Source organism: Gymnoscopelus microlampas (genome assembly GCF_963454915.1).
Source record: "Gymnoscopelus microlampas genome assembly, chromosome: 3".
NCBI lineage: Eukaryota > Metazoa > Chordata > Actinopteri > Myctophiformes > Myctophidae > Gymnoscopelus > Gymnoscopelus microlampas.
Window position 1 is genome coordinate 25,768,801 of NC_139940.1, and position 22,183 is coordinate 25,790,983.

At 41.8% G+C, this 22,183-nt stretch overlaps 2 protein-coding genes across 2 annotated transcripts in view; one reads left to right on the forward strand and one right to left on the reverse strand.

The window, feature by feature from the left end:
• LOC311041982 (uncharacterized protein) overlaps positions 1 to 15,395 on the reverse strand; it is a 32,733-nt gene extending 17,338 nt beyond the window's left edge. Inside the window, exons 1-2 of the mRNA XM_084052481.1 lie at positions 15,250 to 15,395; positions 13,190 to 13,328 (exon numbers count right to left, since the gene is read on the reverse strand). Coding sequence (XP_083908607.1) covers positions 13,190 to 13,328; positions 15,250 to 15,292 — 182 coding nt within the window. The 5' untranslated portion in view covers positions 15,293 to 15,395. The remainder of the gene's footprint in view (positions 1 to 13,189; positions 13,329 to 15,249) is intronic.
• Positions 15,396 to 19,445: 4,050 nt separating this feature from the next.
• Positions 19,446 to 21,453, forward strand: LOC311041789 (E3 SUMO-protein ligase ZBED1-like; the record flags this gene model as incomplete). Its single annotated transcript, XM_084052275.1, has 2 exons — positions 19,446 to 21,060; positions 21,182 to 21,453. The coding sequence occupies 2 exons, from the start codon at positions 19,446 to 19,448 to the stop codon at positions 21,451 to 21,453; spliced, it is 1,887 nt and encodes a 628-aa protein (XP_083908401.1).
• Between the last annotated feature and the right edge of the window lie 730 nt (positions 21,454 to 22,183).

Sequence of the window (22,183 nt, forward strand, 5' to 3'; positions counted from 1 at the left end):
TATTGCACATAGCCAAATGCAATAATAATACTCTTGTCATTCAGGAAGGGAAATAATAAAGTTGTCCTTCTGAGGAGAAGTAGAACTTAGAAGTCACACTTGAAGTTAGGCTGCACGGACAGATACAAGAATCACAGGTGCAATTAATTAGTTAATTAGTGCTGTTCAGTGTTGATTGCCTAGTGGTCACATTGGGGTCAACGAGCCATCGTTAACTTGCTTTGAAGTTGGGCTGTAGTTGCGCAGCACTTTCACTCTCTCTCCCTCTCTCTTTCTCTCTCCCTCTACATGCCTGTGTGTGTGAGAGGAGGGGGGGGGGGGTTTAGCAGCAGCTCGCACTGCCCTGAGACAGAGAGAGAATACTTCTCCGTACGGCGGTGTTTTACCAAGATTTTCTGCATTATACCTTGTAATCCGCGGACGGCTTTGAAATCCAATGATGGCCTTCAAATTTGCGGTAATTTCCGCGATCGCGAATTCCTGGGGGGACTAATTAGAAACTGCACTGCCAACTAGACCATAGCAAATGCCTATTATACCCTAGCAATCACTGTTTTACCCTAAAAAACTATGTTACACTATTCAACACTATCAAAACGTTTAACACTACTAATACTTTAACACCTTTCAAACCATTCAAACCTTTCAAAACTTAAGAACCTTTCAAACGTTTAGAACCTTAAACCTTCCAAACCTTTCAAACCTTTCAAACCTCTCAAACCTTTCAAAACTTAAGAACCTTTCAAACGTTTAGAACCTTAAACCTTTCAAACCTTAAACCTTTCGAACCTTTCAGACCTTAAACATTTAAAACCTTTAACACTACTAATACTTTAACACCTTTAACACTTATAAAACTATCAATACTCAATACCAACTACATTCTTAGCGATCCCACACTGTTTCTTCAGGAACAGTATTTTCTAGTTACGGGGCCAGAGCTCAGCTCTGGACCTGTTTTATTATTGGCATTATTCTGTCACTTCTTCTTCTTCTTCTGCCACTTTTCGCAGTTCTGGCTGAACCGTGCTAGCCTGGTAAACCCTCCCTCCGGAAATCTCATTTCCATTTGATTTCAGGAAGGAGTCTGGTCTGAAACGCCTTTCTGCAATAATCGCTGTGGGCTGGAGTTGGGCGGGAGTAATACCGTTGACTGACAACCCCTTCAACCAATGATCGTTTTTCCCCTTCAGCCAATGAGCAGTTCATTTTGACGAGCTCCAGACTATGTAACGCAACGGGACTTTTGGGACGGCCATGCCGAAAATAGGTTGCCTTATTGGGATACATGCGTGTCACTCCCCGCCCCTGCCGGTTCTCTAAATTTATATTTTTAAATAGGCTCTGTCATGATTAATTGACCACATATATGAAGTTAAACAACTAAATTCTATCCAAACGATGTTAATAGTAAATACCGTGCCTCAAAAAAGAAGTTTGAGACCGTTTTAAGAACGAAACTAAGAAGTGACGGCACTCGGACAACAACAATGGCTGCCGTTCGTCTTTTGTCGGCGGCTCTCAGGCTGCACTCGGGTTCATTCGGGCTCACTCGAACTCGCCACCTGATTGGCCAACTGTCGCTGTCAATCACAGAACAATGAGCGACGACGCTGATAGGCTCGTCGGCTCGGCGAGCAGAGCGATTATTGGAGAAAGGCGTTTCAGACCAGACTCCTTCCTGAAATCAAATGGAAATGAGATTTCCGGAGGGAGGGTTTACCAGGCTAGAACCGTGCAGTCGCTTTTTACGAAACTCGGCCATATGGTAGATGGTCATGAAAAACGATCAAGAAATAATTCTCACACTCATTCGTCAAAAGGTGGCGCTATAGCACTCAATTGAAAATGCCAACTTTGAATCATGCCCTGTTTGACCTACAGCCATGAAACTTGGATACACATATGCGTCTCCTCATGCTTAACAACTTTCACCCTCTGACTTTTGACCTCTGACCTTTAGATCTCACACATCTCCGTCATTGGCTCCTAACTTCTGCATTTTTTCACTTAGAAAAAATCCACTCCTATCGTTTTGTCGGCAGAGGTCCAAAGTTCATGTGTAAAAGGTTTCGTCCTGCGTCTCTGACGCACCGTATTGAAAAAGGACGCATTCATGGCACCGTCGTTGCGTCCATGGGACGCACTACAATTGTCACCAACAGAAAAAAATATGAAAATAATTCGCGGTAAAATATTTTTTTTACCGCGAATATTTGACAAATCCATGGGACACCACCATTTTGCATGGCCACATCCTACTTTATAAACAATAAAATCCACGTAGAAATAGTCTTAGAAAGACGATACAAATGATAATAAGGATCCATGGGAGCCGCCATTTTGCGCATGCTCATTGCTCAGACCGAATTCTTTGGGTAACGATTTTGCGTGTAACACACACACACAAGGGCCGTCTGTTGCAGAGTTGAAAAGTGACGTCTCTGCCATGACGTAGACCTGTAGATCCGTAGCAGACCTGATGGTTAACACGTTTGAAAACAACAAACGTGAATTAAAAATAAACTATACAAATAAAAAGAAAAAATATAGCTGCAAGCAGCGATAATACGGGGCCAGGAGAGAGAAAGAGAAATGATAATTTCTTTAACAGGTCAGTTCATGAAAGTCCTTGCGGAGAGAGAGAGAGAGAGAGAGAGAGAGAGAGAGAGAGAGAGAGAGAGAGAGAGAGAGAGAGAGGGAGAGAGAGAGATGGAAACTATGTTACACTATTCAACACTATCAAAACGTTTAACACTACTAATACTTTAACACCTTTCAAACCATTCAAACCTTTCAAAACTTAAGAACCTTTCAAACGTTTAGAACCTTAAACCTTCCAAACCTTTCAAACCTTTCAAACCTTTCAAAACTTAAGAACCTTTTCAAAACGAGAGAGAGAGAGAGAGAGAGAGAGAGAGAGAGAGAGAGAGAGAGAGAGAGAGAGAGAGATGGAAACGGAATAGATTGAAGATAGAAACGGAATAGATTGAAGAGACAGAGAGAGAGACATGGAAACGGAATAGATTGAAGAGAAAAACATGGAAACGGAATAGATTGAAGAGAGAGAGAGAGAAAGAGCCATGGAAGCGGAATAGATTGAGTCATGTTTTTTGCAATTCAACTTAAATGAGTCTGCATCAAGTGAGGCTTGAACCAGCAACCTTGCGGTCGTGAGAAACTCTTAGGTAGCTGCAACACTACCTATAGTGCTATAGCTTTGTCCAGGCTAATATTGTCTGTTGAGGATGAAAAAAATCTTGCCTTCTGTCATGACCCAAGCCCCTGTTTCACTAACACTGAGATCACTCGTTCACAAACCATTTACCAATGAAGAAATTGTACATCTCCTCAGAAGCAAAACTAGTGAAAGTAGCCGATCTACAAGCTCACAAACCATTAAAAGTTGTCAGATTGTACATCGGCTATTTTCACAATGAAGTATGTTATACATTGAAAAAACATTCTCTCATTGCTATCTGAAAAGTTGTGAGATTGTAGATCAGCTATTTTCACAATGAAGTATGTAAAAAACACTCAATTAAGTATTTCATGTTATCTTTAACAATTGCAAATGTATTCATTGATAGTCATGTTGTGTGAAATGCAACTTAGATGAAGTCTGCACCAAGTGAGGCTTGAACCTGTGACCTTGAGGTTGTGAGACATACACTTAAGCGGGACGCTATTGGACCAACAGACAAACCTCTGAAAAAAGAGATCACACTGATCATACAGTTTCACGCAAATGGCTGAAAAATCCTGGGTTTAAGTGTTTTTCAAACTGCTCAAGATTGCGGACAATCTAAGGACGGTGCTTACTGGTCAACGTGATAGATGTGTTCCTCATTAGTCAAGGCACATGTGTAAGCAGGTCTAATGGCTGTCGGCCAAACAAGGCATGACTTTTGCCTGTTTAAAGTTTCAATTTTCAAAAAATTGCTATAGCGCCCCCGTTTGACCAATTGGAGTAAGATTGGTTTCAGTGATATTTGGAATGGCCCTTTACATTTCTGCAAAGTTTCAAAGAATGGTAAGTCTGCATGTATGTGTTAGGGGCAGATGAATAATTGTCATAAAACTGCAATATTCATTGGCTCATTAAAGCTTCATTTTTTCACTTATGGAAAATATTTTGCAAACGTTTTTTGGCATAGGTCCAAAGTTCATGTGTAGAAAGTTTTGTGCAGATTACTCAAAAATCCCAGGAGGAGATAGGTTTTAACTGTTTTTCATATAATTCAAAATGGTGGGAGATCTAAAGGTCAGAGGTCAAAAGTCAGAGTGTGAAAGTTGTTCAGCATGAGGAGACGCATGTGTGCATCGAAGTTTCATGGCTGTAGGTCAAACAGGGCATGAGTTGTACCTGTTCAAAGTTGGCATTTTCAACTGAGTGCTATAGCGCCACCTTTTGACGAAAGATTGTGAGATTTATTTTTTGATCGTTTTTCATGACCATCTATCATATGGCCGAGTTTCGTAAAAAGCGTATGCACGGTTCAGCCAGAACTGGCAAAAACGGCAGAAGAAGAAGAAGAAGAAATGGAAATATAGCTGCAAGCAGCGATAATACGGGGCCAGGAGAGAGAAAGAGAAATGATAATTCCTTTAACAGGTCAGTTCATGAAAGTCCTTGCGGTCTTGTTTCCAATGAGGGCCTGTGAGCAATTAGGGGTTAAGAGTCTTGCTCAGGGACAAATTTCATTTCATCGACACATTTGCTGACCTGGCCTGGAATCGTACCTGGGTCAACCAGAGCCTCTGGCTCCCTAACCACTCAGCTATGGCCGACCCTCAGAGAGAGAGAGAGAGAGAGAGAGAGAGAGAGAGAGAGAGAGAGAGAGAGAGAGAGAGGGGGAATAGATTGAAGATAGAAACGGAATAGATTGAAAGAGAGGGAATAGATTGAAGATAGAAACGGAATAGATTGAAGAGACAGAGAGAGAGACATGGAAACGGAATAGATTGAAGATAGAAACGGAATAGATTGAAGAGACAGAGAGAGAGACATGGAAACGGAATAGATTGAAGATAGAAACGGAATAGATTGAAGAGAGAGAGAGACAGCCATGGAAACGGAATAGATTGAGTCATGTTTTTTGCAATTCAACTTAAATGAGTCTGCATCAAGTGAGGCTTGAACCGGCAACCTTGCGATCGTGAGGCACTCTTAGGTAGCTGCAACACTACCTATAGTGCTATAGCTTTGTCCAGGCTGATATTGTCTGTTGAGGATCACAAACTCTTGCCTTCTGTCATGACCCAAGCCCCTGTTTCACTAACACAACTCGTTCACAAAACCATTTACCAATGAAGAAATTGTACATCTCCTCAGAAGCAAAACTAGTGAAAGTAGCCGATCTACAAGCTCACAAACCATTAAAAGTTGTCAGATTGTACATCGGCTATTTTCACAATGAAGTATGTTATACATTGAAAAAACATACTCTCATTGCTATCTGAAAAGTTGTGAGATTGTAGATCAGCTGTATGTAAAAAAAACACTCAATTAAGTATTTCATGTTATCTTTAACAATTGCAGATGTATTCATTGATAGTCATGTTGTGTGAAATGCAACTTAGATGAAGTCTGCACCAAGTGAGGCTTGAACTGGTGACCTTCAGGTTGTGGGGCACACATTTAAGCGAGAAGCCACCAACAGACAAGAACCTGTGAAAGGAGATCACACAGATGATACAGTTTCACGCAAATAGCTGAAAAATCCTGGGTTTAAGTGTTTTTCAAACTGCTCAAGATTGCGGACAATCTAAGGACGGTGCTTACTGGTCAAAGTGATAGATGTGTTCCTCATTAGTCAAGGCACATGTGTAAGCAGGTCTAATGGCTGTCGGCCAAACGAGGCATGACTTTTGCCTGTTTAAAGTTTGCATTTTCAAAAAATTGCTATAGCGCCCCCGTTTGACCAATTGGAGTAAGATTGGTTTCAGTGATATTTGGAATGGCCCTTTACATTTCTGCAAAGTTTCAAAGAATGGTAAGTCTGCATGTATGTGTTAGGGGCAGATGAATAATTGTCATAAAACTGCAATATTCATTGGCTCATTAAAGCTTCATTTTTTCACTTATGGAAAATATTTTGCAAACGTTTTTTGGCATAGGTCCAAAGTTCATGTGTAAAAAGTTTCGTGCAGATTACTCAAAAATCCCAGGAGGAGATAGGTTTTAACTGTTTTTCATATCATTCAAAATGGTGGAAGATCTAAAGGTCAGAGGTCAAAAGTCAGAGTGTGAACGTTGTTCAGCATGAAGAGACGCATGTGTGCATCGAAGTTTCATGGCTGTAGGTGAAACAGGGCATGAGTTGTACCTGTTCAAAGTTGGCATTTTTCAATTGAGTGCTATAGTGCCACCTTTTGACGAAAGATTGTGAGAATTATTTCTTGATCGTTTTTCATGACCATCTATCATATGGCCGAGTTTCATAAAAAGCGACTGCACGGTTCAGCCAGAACTGCCAAAAGTGGCAGAAGAAGAAACGGAATAATCTGAATAACAAAACGGGTCCATGCTGGAAGCCTGGCCCCGTAATAATGCCAATAACAATACGGGTCCATGCTGGAAGCCTGGCCCCGTAATAATGCCAATAACAATACGGGTCCATGCTGGAAGCCTGGCCCCGTAAATATATAATGTTAGTGTAAAATGGCACCAAAAAAGATTCTCAAGCCTGCTGCAGGGCAACAGAAAATAGCAAGCCTATTTTCTAAACCCAAATCAAGTACTGCTAATGATGATGACCCCATACCTACCTCCATGACTACATCCTCTGTATCTACCTGTGATTCTACTTCATCTCAAGGTAATAGTTTAGATTGTTTCATTATTTTTATTTTGTTTAACAATCGATGTAAAGATGTATTAACAGTTCAAACTGGCACAGCTAAAAATAATTGGAATATAGATTATATAGCCAAAATACTATGAAATATCATATTTAGTATACATACTACATATTATATGTAGTATGAAACATTGATGTTTTTGTCTCATCACATATTCAGTAAGTTATCTATTTTGCTAGTTTTAGTTATAATAATTTCTTTCTTCTTCTGTTATACAGTATCTTCTACTCCTACATTTCCCTGTGATGCTCCCCTCCCTGTCACAGCCGCACAGCCTACCTCTCCATTGCCAATGATTAGCTCTGCCTCTACTTCAAAGTCTGATGAGCCAACTACTGCAGATGAACTGCCACCTTCTGCACCTCCACCCTCTAAAAAGAAAAAGCGGACCTTTCTCAAGCAGAGGCTCACCACATTCACATGGCTGCGATACTCGAATGATGAATTCATGTACTGTGACATTTGTACAAAATACAATAAAACCAGCTCATCTCTGCACAAATTTAAGCAATGCAACAACTTCCAGTGCTCCGCCCTCACTCGCCATGTCACTACCAACGAAGTCCTGCCTCAAAGTTCCTGCTCTGCAAAGAGACTTAGAACAAATTCAAGTGAAGGTGGACAGCCAGCAGGACAAGGCAGCACTGGCACTGTTTAAAACCACTCACTGGATGGCCCAGGAGGGGGTCCCCCTTTCCAAGTTTGGGTCGTTAAGTAGCTTTATGACAGAGATTGGTGTCCCAGATCTTGCACATCTACAGCAAAAGGCTGTTTCATACAGTTCACGATACACAGCCACAGAAATGCTGTCCAGTATGACAGCCACTCTGGATGCTGGCCTAAAAAAGAAGTTGAAGGAATCTCCATTTGTGACAGTACTCACAGATGAGTCTACAGACATCACAAACCATAAACGGCTTGTTGTGTATGTCCAAATCCTTGACGCTGGCACATTTGAACCAAGCACTCATTTTGTTGCCAATAAAGAGTGTAGGGATGCAACGGGTGTGGGGATTGCAAAGGCCATTGAGGAAGTGATGTCAGAGCTGGACGTCCCATTAACCAAGGTGATGACGTTCACAGTATAAAGGTTACGTTCACAGTATAAAAAAATGCTTAAGGCTCCAGTAAACCCCCAAAAAACTAGAACAGGAGGCAGAGCATTTAAGTTTCAAGCACCTCAGCTGTGGAACCTTCTCCCAGTCTCAGTCCGTGAAGCAGACACACTCTGTATATTTAAAACTAGACTAAAAACCTTTCTCTATGATAAAGCCTATAGCCGAAGTGTATAGACTCAGTCTCCCTATAGTCATCCTCTCTCCCCCACCTCCCCCTTTCTCCTCTCTCCCCTCGTCCTCTCTCTTCTCGTCCTCCCTTTGGTTGTGTGGGTTTGTGTCCCATTGGTACAATCGTAATTAACCCTGTACGGATTCACGCTCTAGTAAGGCCTGCCACTAATTCTACAACCGGGGACTCGTTCCCCGGAGTTTCTTCTACCTCCCACGTCGCAGGTCCATGAACTATTACTATGGACCCCCAGCTGCGGCTCAAGGCTGTGACTGCGGACCGGACCGGGCCTCTCCATGGAGCATGACCCTGGACACGACCGTGGATTTCTACTACACTACACTATACCACTACGCTATACTGTATATTATATTATCTTAAAGATTTTTATATTATTCCATTATATACTGCATACACATTATTGCTGTACTATATTATACTATCATATGCTAGTATCTTACACTATTATATTTGCTATTATTGTTATTGTTACTACTTGTGTTACTACTACTCTCTCTCTCTCTCTTCTTTCCCCCGACACGGTCGAGGCAGAAGGCCCCCACCCTAGAGCCAGGGTCTGCCTGACGTTTCTTCCTGTTGAATTAAGAGGGAGTTTTTCGTTGCCACTGTCGCAAAATTGCTTGCTCAGGGTGGGATGTTGGGTCTCTTCTCTACATGTAAAGTGTCTTGAGACAACTTGTTGTGATTTGACACTTTAATAAAATTGAATTGAATTGAATTGAATGAGCATGGGATCGGATGGAGCGGCCGTCATGACAGGAAGAAACAAAGGCTTTACAGGAATACTGCTTCGGGCCAACCCACACATGGTTAATGTGCACTGTGCTGCCCATTCCCTTGCCTTGTGTACATCTCAAGCAGCAGAGTCAATAGCAGATCTCAAAGAACATCAGCAGATTCTGACTGATCTGTTCTACTACTTCCGTGGCAGTCCCAAAAGAGCAGCCAGAATCAAAGATATACAGATACTGCTGGAAGACCCTGTGTTGACATACAAAGAGATGCATTCAGTCCGATGGCTGTCATATTTCAATGCTCTGCAAAGTGTGCACAGGACCATGGACAGTTTGCTGTCCTATTTCACAGATGTATCCCAGGATGTCAGCAAAGACCCCAAGGCAAATGGCCTGAAGAAGAAGATGGGTACAGTCAAATTCATCAGCATCACCGCTCTGATGATGGATGCAATGGCCCCTGTGACCATCTTGTCCCAGTTCCTGCAAACTGAGAATATTGATATTGCCTTGGTTAAAGTGAAGCTGGACCTGGCAATACAAGATCTGGGAAAGATCAAAGAGATGAAATCCCCCAACCTGATGGCATTAGCCAGCGACATCCAGGACAACATGTACAAGGGTGAGCACCAAATCACCAGGGGCACATTAAATCTGGAGCAGCTATGCGTCAAATTCATTGACAACATGATTGGTAACATGCACTCCAGATTTCCAAACACCTCTCTGGTGTCTGCATTTGGTGTGCTGAGTCTCCGCCCAGTAGCCTTCATGGGTGAGGAGGAGTTGAAGGTCTTTGGGGAGGAGGAGCTGGAAATACTTATTGCTCACTATGGGTGTGAGCAAACCCATCGATGGAAGGAGGACAGGGAGGACCACCAGACAACTTCTAAGCCCCTTATTAACGCTGCACAAACACGAGAGGAGTGGGCTTTGGTGAAGAAGGTTGTGATAGCGCAGCACTACCCCAAAGACAGCATGTGGAGGCTATGGTCATTGGTTACTAAGTACCACAAGAAAGATTTCCCTAACCTCACTATCCTAGCTCAACTGGCCACTACCCTAGCTGTGCACACAGCTGGCTGCGAACGAGGGTTTTCCAAACAGAACCTCATCCTCACCCCTCTCAGGAACAGGCTGACATTGGAGCACCAGGAGCAGCTCCTCAAGGTCAACCTGGGTCCCACATGGCCAGAGTTCCCTTTTGAAGAGGCACTTGGCCACTGGAAACATGCCAAGGATAGGAAGCTGTACACAATGAAGTACAAGAAGTAGAAGTGCTACTGAGACTTAATTCTGCTTTATTTTTCAGTTTTCAATCTAGAGTCCCAAATGGACCTCAAACTCTTTATTTTTGCTAAAAGAAAATAATTTATTTTGGTGCTATTTAATATATGTTCTATGCTACAGAGCCTTTAATTGAGCAGTGCATAATGTACCATACAGTACACTGTATTTACCTCACTGAGTGCACCACAAAGTATTTAATTTACTATGTCTTTATTTTACTGTATTTATTTTGATGCCATTTAATTAACTTTATACACTGTTCTGTTTGCATATACTTTGCACTGTTCTATGTTACACTTGCACTATTAAAGTTGTCGGATTTGGAATTGTGTACTTTTCTTTCAGATACATGTTCTACATCAGTGTTTATCAACCGCGGTAGATGGTACACTAAGTGTACTTGCGAGGTGTACCGTGAGCTTTGAAGAACGTGTGAAACCAGCCCCTCGAGAACAATGGCGCGTCGGTCAATCGATACGGCCATCATCCGTTTCACACACAGCCACGGCCGAGTCCATTCAATGTAGGGACCATCACCCACAGGAATGCAAATATGTTGTCCTGTGCAGCCACTGCTAGGGTTGCCTGCAGCCTGCAGCCTGTGAGAGTGTGTGTGTGTGTGTGTGTGTGTGTGTGTGTGTGTGTGTGTGTGTGTGCGCACGCACGCACGCACGCTCGTTGTGCCACGTTAAAAAAAAAAGAATCCAGCAAACAGCCCAAATAAAGTAGTCCATTGAAGTAGGTAGGGACAACACTTATTGTCGAGGTAAGCACAACATTTTAGATCCATTTTAGATAGTTTAAAACTATCAATTCCCGCGGAGTTTGATGCTAGGAGTTAGCGCATAGCAATGACATATGGTACTTTTTTTGCCTTGAATATTCATGAAAGGCAGAGTGACATGGTTTGTTTTTTGCCTTGAAAGCAATGAAAGGCATACAATGTTGCTATACTCAGTGTGCCAAAATAGTATGGCTTTCATTCAGACAGTATATATTTGTAGGCCAAAGATGTATATATTTGTAATGGTCAAGGTTTCTTTATACCTGCCCAATAATCTGTATGTATATGTGTATGTATATATATATATATATATATATATATATATATATATATATATATATATATATATTATATATAATATATAATATATTATATATATATATATATATATATATATATAATATTATATATATATATATATATATATAATATATTATATATATATATATATTATATATATATATATATTATATATATATATATATATATATATATATATATATATATATATATATATATATATATATATATATATATATATATATATATATATACGCACCATATATCTAGGTGTACCCTGGGATATTTTGGCTAAGCCAGGTGTACCTTGGCACCAAAAAGGTTGATAAACACTGTTCTACATGAATATAACCATATAAGATGAAACACGAGTTAAACGCCGTGCATTTTTGTGGGACCCATCTAAAAGACCACCCTTGGGTCCCAGGACCCATTAGATTGAATACCTAGCAACATCACTGTGGGGGTGACAATTAACATTGCCTATTGTTTTAGTTGATAGACAGAGCGGATATGCATTTGGAATCAAGGCTGACACCCTTCCCTTCCTGGCTCCATTATAGTTGCAAATGTGTGGGGCCAGGGAAGGTGGGGGTTCACCTTACAGGGCTGTCACACCCAACACGTACCTCCTCTTATTCTCTATGTGACCACTGCTATAAAAGATGGACTCAAATGTAAGTTAGTGTGTGCGCCAGTCAGGGCCGAAGGGCCGACGGTGGGGACCTCAGGGTCTCCATAGAAAGCTGCTTGTACTCTGTTTGTGTTATGCAATAAATCGGAAGAAGTAACCTCACTGCTGGAGTGATGTCTCAATCTATTCTTCAAACATCCTACACATCTCTGGAACATCAAACTATCTTTACAATATGGCGTTGTTGGCAATTTCAATGTAACCACTGCTATAAAAGATGGACTCAAATGTAAGCTAGGGTGTGTGTGCCAGTCAGGGCCGAAGGGCCGACTGTGGGGACCTCAGGGTCTCCATAGAAAGCTGTTGATACTCTGTTTGTGCTATGAAATAAACTGGAATAAGTAACCTCACTGCTGGAGTGATGTCTCAAATCCATTCTTCAACTACTCATTCACATCTCTGGAACATCAAACTATCTTTACAATATGGCGTTGTTGGCAAACTTCAATAGTGCAGTAAAACCTGTAAGTCTGTGGTTTTAAAGATACCACATTGAGAGTTCGATTCCTGTTAATGGCAATAGGTTGAGATGTCCAATCAATCCATTCTGTTTCCATCTCTCTCTCTCATCAATCTATTCCGTTTCCATGTCTCTCTTCAATCTATTCCGCTTCCATCGCACTCTCTCTCTCTCTCTCGTTTCCATGTCTCTCTCCCTCTCTCTCTCTCCAGTTTCCATTACTCTCTCTCTCTCTCCAGTTTCCATGTCTGTCTGTCTCTCTCTCTCTCTCTCACTGGCCCCGTATTATCGCTGCTTGCAGCTATATTTATTATTATTATTATTCAAAGACAATGATTTGTGCTGCACGCAATGCCATTCGCTCCAATTACTTTACCCTCCAGATAAATGTGATTATGAATCGCATAATTTACCACATAATCAGCAAAAAGGCGCATAATAATGCAGGGGTAAAAAAAATCAAAAAGGCCACATCGCATCGTATAATATGCGCATCACATCCCATAGCATCGATTAATATGTGCATTGCATCGCATAATATGCGGCGCATATATCACAATTTCACCGCATAAAATCACATAAAAACCCTGCATATTTCATCTAGGATCATCTAGCAAAATGTAGGATTTCAGCCCACATAATCAAGAATTTTAGCCCGCATAATTAAGGATTTTTGCCCAAGTTTTTCTGGAGGGTCTATACACTTCTGTTTTATTAATCCATTGTTTTGTTTCTGCACCTGTCACAACACTTACCCCTTTGCGTGGTCGCCTCCCGTCACGTGTTCATCCTCGGGTTCATAAAAGCCAATGACCTCATAGACATGGTCTGGATTGCTGCCTTTAGTTTTAACCAGGAATTGTATCCACCCCACTTCAATTTTATTTTTGAAACCTGTGGGGAAAGGACCAAAATGAGATTTGATTATTATAATTCTATTAACACTAGCATGACTGAGGTTTCATTATCCCCTACACTGCCTGAAAAATGATCATTTTGATCCCCAAATAAGGCTATCCTATTGGCTACTGTCTCCCCTCTGTGCTCCAGACTAGTTCACACTTTCTCCCCTAAACAGTGGGGGCTTCCATTGTCTTCTAAATAGCTATTAACATCTCAATTGCACTCTGCGCAGTCAGTGAGCCCACATGTTGTTGTTGTAGGCAGGCAGAAACATAAAATAGTAATGTATTATATTTATATATATATATATATATATATATATATATATATATATATATATATATATTATAATATAATATATATATATATATATATATATATATATATATATATATATATATATATATATATATATATATATATATATATATATATATATATATATATATAAAATAGTATTATAAAATGTAATGGTAACTGCAGATTATGTATGTCAAATCTTTATAAAAAAAAGCGTATAAAACAGCACAATCTGTAGCGTCACATTAAACTCTTCAGTGAAACATGGAGCCTATATGAACGCTGAAGCCACTGTCTAATAACGTGACTATCTCCATTGTCCAAAACACATGGATATCTCTTGACAAACCAATATTATATTATATAATATTCACATTATTGTCTCAGCGTAAAGCTCTCATTCTATCAGCTGTCCACGCTGACAGAATCGTCTCCTCTTTGTCCCTCTCCTCTCAGCGTAACAAGTGAACACATCGCTATGTTCCACAAATGTGCTCATTCCTGCGCTAAATATCTGATCTACAAACATAAAACAGCCGCTGCCTGACACGCCATCTGCTTGTAGATCAGATCTGTTGGCACAGCATTTTAAAACAGCACGACCTGTAGCGCTGTACGATGCAGTGAATGGGTTGCCAAATTTTGAGAGAGAAATAAGCAAGCAGGTCTATGAAAATGTTACTGCATAGAAAACAGTGAGACATGAAGCAATAGGCTAGTGTGTATTCTCTCCTATATGTCATCATGATTTGTGATTTGTGTATGTGGGGATCTCATTGTTACTTCCATGTACTGTTTTTCTGTTTTTTTGTCTTACTAAATAAAGTGTATTAATCGTTTTTTATTCATTATTTTCAGTGCTTGTTTATAAAGTGATGTGATTGGTTTTATTATTGACTGTTTTATATATTTTATTTATATCTGCAAAGTAACTAAAGTTACTATAGCCGACCTTTATAAAGTGACTTTACAATGACTGAATTCGAAAAAGAGTAACTAGTAACTAAAGTTTTCAAATAACTGTAGTGGAGTAAAAGTACAAGATTTGCCTCTGAGGTGCAGTGGAGTAGAACATTATTACCATTATAATGTAATTATATATGTGTAATAATAATAATAATAATAATAATAATAATAATAGAAAGACGTGAAAAACAAGCCCAAAGTCGCTTATAATAAGCAGACATGGCAACATAGACGCAGTCTCTGCTGCGCTACGGGCCGCTCTGTGGGGGGTCTCGAGGTGTAAAGTGCTCTACCCTGGGGGAGAGAGGGGGAGAGCGGTCAATTTAGCCAAAATATGACGACTGGGATGGTATATATGGTATATATTTCATATTTATAATATGTTTCAGGAGAAAAAAAAACGGAGATGATTTGAAACAAATATTTAGGAAAAGTCATGAAAGGGGAACTTTCTCAGAGCTTCATGAGAGAAGATAATCCACTTTAAATTCTCAAAATCGGTCCTATTGATGGCTTAGTCATGCAAGTGTTAATAACGATGATTCCAATATTTGACCACGCCCACAACATTACTAATATTTTTTATATTAAATTTGTATCCTAAAAACGACTATTTGAATATTCGATGATTCTGACCCATCCATACCTTTAAGCTTGTCCTTGTCGAAGTTTACTCTGGCAATTGCCATGAAGCCATGTTCCACTTGATACTTAGTGGATTTTTCCTTTGCTTCCACTATATCAAACTCACTAATCCCGGATGGGCACTTGACAGCGATATCGACATTGTCTTTGAGACAGTCTTTAATTCTCTCAGCAAAATCACCCATGTTGACAGTTCTGTAAAGAAGAAGATAAAAGGAGGTAATTGCTTGAACCGGGAAGACTTTATTATTCATTTAGTATTCATCTATTCATTCAGCGCCGCCACAAGTGGGCAGTATACATAGGTGTACAAAAAGCTTTGAATAGTGTGGACTTCACAGAAGCTGAACACATACTAAACTTACGAAAACTCATGTAATCTAACACACATTGTCTGATGTGTGTACCAAAAAAACAGGATTCTAATTAAAAATTTAGGAACCCCTACATTGAGACAAATCAATAAAACAACAATCTGAGCTATCCAATTTCCCAGATTTGTCTTGAAAATAGCAGATCTACAAGTTCAATGTGAGCTTGTAGATCTGCTATTTTACAAAGTTTTTATACGTTTTGAAAACTTGAAATGGGACATTCTGCATAATGACTGCTTTTACTTCTGTACTTTAAGTATATTTTGATACCAATACTTTTGTACTTTTACTCAAGTAAATCTAGAATTGACCATTCAAAATGTATATATTGTGGAGTCTTGCCACGAGACCGCCTGGCAGGTAAGCGCCCCACCATGGGGAGACAGAGGTGGAGAGACAGAGAGAACACAAGGAGACAGCGCTGTAGCCTAGGTTGCGTCATCGAGGGGCGGTACCTGCCACTCTACCTCCTCGATCAGCCACAACTCCGCGCACCTGTGTGACAGGCAGGGCGTTGGCTATAAACACTCTCTGCTCTCTCTCCCTCACTAGTGTAGGACTCTCCATGGTGAAGGACGGGCAGCCAGGCGGTAAGAAAAAGACTCCACTATTTCCCTTCCAAAGCTTGTGTGTTTGATAAGTGAAAAGTCCGCTAAAATGTTGTCTCTTATATGTTGTAGGCACCGTATGGAACGTATACAAGCCTCGCATGCAAAGGCAGAGCGAGGCCTATTGAAAGGGGTGAGGACAGCCCCTCTAAAGAAGTGATTCCCTGTGTAAACAATGCTCTCTGACTGCCCCCCCCCCCCTCTTTGAATCTGTGTCGCACCATGCTGAATGATTGATGCCCAAACTGAGCCCCAACCCTGGGAAGAACTTTTGTTGAACAATTATTCACAGTGCTAGATAATTCACCTTTATTATGATTTGAACGTTATGCAGTGTGCCATATTACTTGAATAAAAACCCATGTTTGGGCTTGTACCACCACTGTCTGACTCTTGGCTTTGATCGATACCCCACAATATGTATTCATTTATTAAACACGCTATATAGTAGGGGGTGCTAAGTGAAAAATCGTTACGCGGCGGATAAAAGCATGAAATTTGATACAGATGTCCCTTGGGTCATCCTAAAACATCCTAGAAGGGGTGCCCAAAAAAATCTTAAATTTTAAAATTTGTCAATAACTCACTTCCTGTTTAAGATTTTTTTGGGCACCCCTTCTAGGATGTCTTAGGATGACCAAAGGGACATGTGTGCCAAATTGTATGCTTTTATGAGATTATTTAGTTGTCTTTTGAGTCAATCGACAACACTAGGCGGCCATTTTCAATTTCGTCAATAACTCACTTCCTGTTTCAGATTCCTTTGGGCACCCCTTCTAGGATGTCTTAGGATGACCCAAGGGACATATGTGCCAAATTTTATGCTTTTTGGAGTTTCTTTTGGTGTCTTTTGAGTCAACGGTCAACAGTTTAGGTGGCCATTTTGAATTTTGTCCATAACTCACTTCCTGTTTAAGATTTTTTTGGGCACCCCTTCTAGGATGTTTTAGGATGACCCAAGGGACATCTGTATCAAATTTCATGCTTTTATCCGCCGCGTAACGATTTGGCCATTTTTTGTGGTTAGCACCCCCTACTAATAGCCATCCCATCCAACTCCTGTTGAAGATGAGTGAGCCAGATGCGCACTGCAGGCTATATAGCCCATTGGTTCTTTAAGTAAGAAGTGTGAGTACTTCCTCCACCACTGTCTTTTTTGTTTGACAGTTTGTCTATACTACTTGGTCTAATAAAAGTATATTTTTCTAAATCTGGAGACAACTCATATGTAAACTATACAGATATTTTCCTGCTCATTACTGTGCACATGTACTATATAAATATTTGTGTTTGAGCACAAATATGCATTTTGAGAACCCAAAAAATATTGGACGTGTCGTATATTGGCCCTTATTTCCTTATATTTTATGAACAGTATGCAAGTCAAAATCAGATAGAAATGAATACCACAGGCGTGCACGCAAAATAACTTCACGCCACTCATCCTCCCCCACACTTTCAGCTTCTGGCTAGGGGAAACACTGAACACCACAAATATTATATGGTGGTCCCTGGCACTATCCTCGTGGTTGGAAATGTACTCATGTACTTAAGTAAAAGTAAAAAAATATTGGTATCAAAATAAAGTACCAAAACTAGAAAGTAGGCTACTCATTATGCAGAATGTCCCATTTCACAAATCACAAGTTATTATAGGCGCGTAGCGACGTCAAGCGTTGCACGCTCCAAAGCGTCAGCTCGTGCGCTAGTCTGTCCAATACAAGGGACCCCAAGCCTCCTTGTTTGTTGACATAACACATCGTTGTGGTATTGTCCGTTCTGACCAGGACATGACACCCCACGATGCGGCTCTCGAAATACTTGAGAGCTAGAAAGACTCCCAGAAGCTCCAGGTAGTTGATGTGGGCCCTCCTCAGAGAGGAGTCCCACAACCCCCAGGCTGAGTAGCCTTCGTGTACAGCCCCCCATGCTGAGAGGCTGGCGTCCGTGGTGATCACTTTCCAGGACACCACTGCGCCTATCCTGACCCCTTGGGATAGGAATGATGCGTGTGTCCATGGTTCGAGTGACGCCACACACGGTGGTGTCACCACCACTTTCCGACAGTGCGCGCCATCTCAGACGCCGCCACGTCAAGGCTGTAGAAACAGGCAAAGGTCGAGGGAGACGACCAGGTAGCCGCAGAGCAGATCTCCTGCATCGAAACCTCTTTGTAAAGGGCCCAGGATGCAGCTATGCTCCGAGTAGAGTGGGCCCTCAGTCCCACAGGAATAGGGACCCCTCCAGGGGTGTAGTGGAGGGGGGACGCGGGGGAGCGGCGCTCCCTCACTTCTTTTTAGCCGCTAGCTGAAAGCGCGGCGGCTCTACAAACAGCCTCAGACATCATCATCCGCAACACGACATGTTTTCGCGACACCTATTTGTCTATTGGCTGTCCTGGCTGTCCTTCACTACTTTACAGCCAATGGGGAGACACTACTTTAAAGTCCATGGACGGCCAATGGACGGCCGTCATTCGCAGCACCCGCCTCCCCTCGCAGCACCTCCCCTCCGTCTCCATCTGTCCCTCTCTCTCTCTCGCTCGCTCGCTCTCTCGCTCGCTCTCTCGCTCTCTCGCTCTCTCTCTCGCTCTCGCGCGCGCGCACGCTCTCTTTCTCTCTCTCTCTCTCTCTCTCACACACACACACATCAGCTCCGGCGAAAAGTTTGTTGTTGCTTTTCCTCAGAAGGCAACGTTGCATTCAACTGTCTGTGCTGATGTGTTAGCAACATGCTATGCTAACCGTAATAGTGAGAGGACAGAGTGAGAGGCTGAGAGTCATAAAAACTCGGCCAGCGGAGAATCTGCTAATCATCTGTGATTTACAACAGCCGTTCCACACACACTCATCACAATAGACATCGCGGCTCCCTTCAGTGTTGATTTAACTCTGAGGAGTTAGCTGTGATGACATTAGGGCTGTCAGAACGAATTTCACTATTCGAAAATAATTCGAATGATATTTTTTTTTATAATATTCGAATGTTAAAATTGATATTCGAATGTAGCTTTTATCATTTATTATTTTAAAAAAAATACATTTTGTTTTTATAATATTTTAAATAAAATGTGTTTTATTAAAGAATCTAACGATGCGAAACAAGCCCGCTTCTTGCCTGCAGGCATGTAAAAAATGTGCTCGTCAGGTCACGTGATATCAACAATACTGTTTGTGAGCCAGCACCGCGCGACAGTGAGTGCAGTAGATGTAAACATGGCAGAAGGCGGCGACGTCGTGGATGCACCAGAGATCACCACTCCTGATCATTTAAGGAGTGATGTGTGGAAAGTTTTTGGATTTCCATCCAAAAACGGAAAAATAACAAGAAAAGACATAGCAATCTGTAGAGTATGCAAGATCGAAATGAAGTATCACACCACTACAAGCAACCTGAGGAATCATGTCGCAATGTTGCACCCTGCTACGTTTGCCGAGATGGCAGATGTGGATGAACCACATTTAAAGCAGGCTAGGATCACCTCGTTTCTGCCCCCCTCCTCCTCGTCGCGAGGTTTACCTGCTGCTCGCCAGAAGGCGATTACAAACAAATTGACACAATTTATCTGCAAAGATATGAGGCCGATTAACCTCTCGCAGGGGGCTGGGTTCCAAGAGTTCATACGGGAGCTTGAGCCAAGGTACATAATTCCCTGCAACACTACAATCACTGACATAGTTGTGAAGCTATATGATGTCACTAAAAACAAAGTCAGAGAAATGGTTACTGGAGAAAAGATTGCCCTGACCACAGATGGGTGGACGTCACTAGCAACGGAAAGCTATGTGACACTCACTGCACATTTTATAAATGAGAAATGGGAGATGAAAGATGTCATTCTCAAAACCGCGGAAGCCCAGACAAGCCACACAGCTGAGAATGTCGCAGGTTACATACAAGGCATACTCGATGAGTACAACGTTAGTAGTGAGTCCGTTCTCGCCATCACCACGGACAATGCAACTAATTATATTAATGCGGTGGAGCAGCACCTCCATGCCACCAGCGTCCCGTGTATGGCTCACACAATTAACCTGGCTGTGAGGAAAGGTCTAGCAGTTCGAGCCATTCAAACTCCGGTCAGCAGACTAAAGGCCACAGCACTGCATTTCAACAAGTCTCCAGCAGACATGTACCTCCTGGACGCCAAGCAGACGGCACTTCAAGTCACACAAAATAAGCTAGTCAACGACTGCGCTACTCGGTGGAATAGCACCTACGACATGGTGTGTCGGGCAGCTGAGCAACAAGCTCCCGTTGCAGCGGTAATCATGGAAAAGAAACTCAGTCATCTGGAGTTGAGCACCAATGAGTGGAGGATTATGGAGAGGGTCAGAGAAGTGCTTAAGCCTTTCAAAGTGGCCACTGAGGGTTTATCAACCGACCGATTCCCAACAGCATCAGCCGTTCTTCCCCTTAAGTTTGTGCTTTTGTCGCAACTCCAGGCTTCCACGGACGACCCAGCAGCAGTCAATGAAATGAAAACAAAGATCTCAACTGACCTCAAGAAGAGATACAGCGAGGACAAATCTGCCTTCATGCTACTTAACGCCGCTAGCTACCTCAACCCGCGGTTCCTTCGGCTGGTTCATTTGGACGACGGACAAAAACATAAAGTACGTGAGAAAATTAAAACTGAACTGCAGTTGCTGCGGGTTGACGAGGAGCGAGATGTGATTGTGATTGCTGAGGGCCCGGTGCAAGAAGAGGAAGAAGCAGCCATGGCTACAGCAGGGACATCGCGCCAGGGCAAGACAGCCAAGAAAACAGCTCTTAGCGCCATGGGAGATCTGTTTGGGAATGTTTACAGTCAAGCCACAGATCCATCAGGTTTGTTTTTATTTTATTTTGGTACATTTTTTGGGTACAATTAATAAAAGTAAGCACAATATAACTTAAACCCAGTGTAAAGTGTAACAAAACACTTATTTTCAATCTGGTCCTACTATAGGTGCCACCGTAGACCTACTACAACAAGAGATGGTGTCGTACGAGAGAGAGACCCCGCTACCGAGCGACGGCAACCCACTGGAGTGGTGGCGGGTGTCATGTTCCAAGTACCCCCACCTTGCTCAGCTGGCACGGCGCTATTTGTGCATCCCGGGTACTTCAGTTAGAGCAGAGAGGGTTTTCTCCACCGCCGGGATAATCGTAAATAAAAAACGCTCTGCATTAGATCCAGAAAATGTGGATCGCCTTGTGTTCTTGGCTAACAACCTTTAAGTCTCGCCAATGTTGTTGTTTTATTTTGTTTTTATTTGATGCTGCTGAACGCTGAGCACTTTATTATTTTCATATTATTTTATTCGTTTGGAACAGTGGTTTTGTTTGGTCAAAGTTGACAAGATAATTTAACAGATTAAGATTTACACTACAGTTGCAATGTCGCTATGTTCGCTTATTTCACTTTCATTGCTGGACTTATTGGGACTGGTCAGTGTACATGAACACAATGTGTTCATGTCATGATTGATAGCCTATTCATTGTTAAAACAAGAAATGACAAAGTCATAATATACCAGCTTGCGGGAGGCTTTTTCTGCCCCAATCTGCAGCACAAAATGTAAAAGTTGTCTTTAAAATAAAATCTCAGCCATTCCAATGGGGGGGGGGGGGGAAGAGAGAGAGAGAGAGAGAGAGAGAGAGAGAGAGAGAGAGAGAGAGAGAGAGAGAGAGAGAGAGAGAGAGAGAGAGAGAGAGAGAGAGAGAGAGAGAGAGAGAGAGAGAGAGAGAGAGAGAGAGAGAGAGAGAGAGAGAGAGAGAGAGAGAGAGAGAGAGAGAGAGAGAGAGAGAGAGAGAGAGAGAGAGAGAGAGAGAGAGAGAGAGAGAGAGAGAGAGAGAGGCCTACTTAACATTCCATTCAAGCAGGTCTTTTGTTTGCACAGCTGAGACCAGTAATGGCCCTCTGCAGGGGGAGGGGGGGGCTTAAAGGACAGCCAATCACACAAATGTG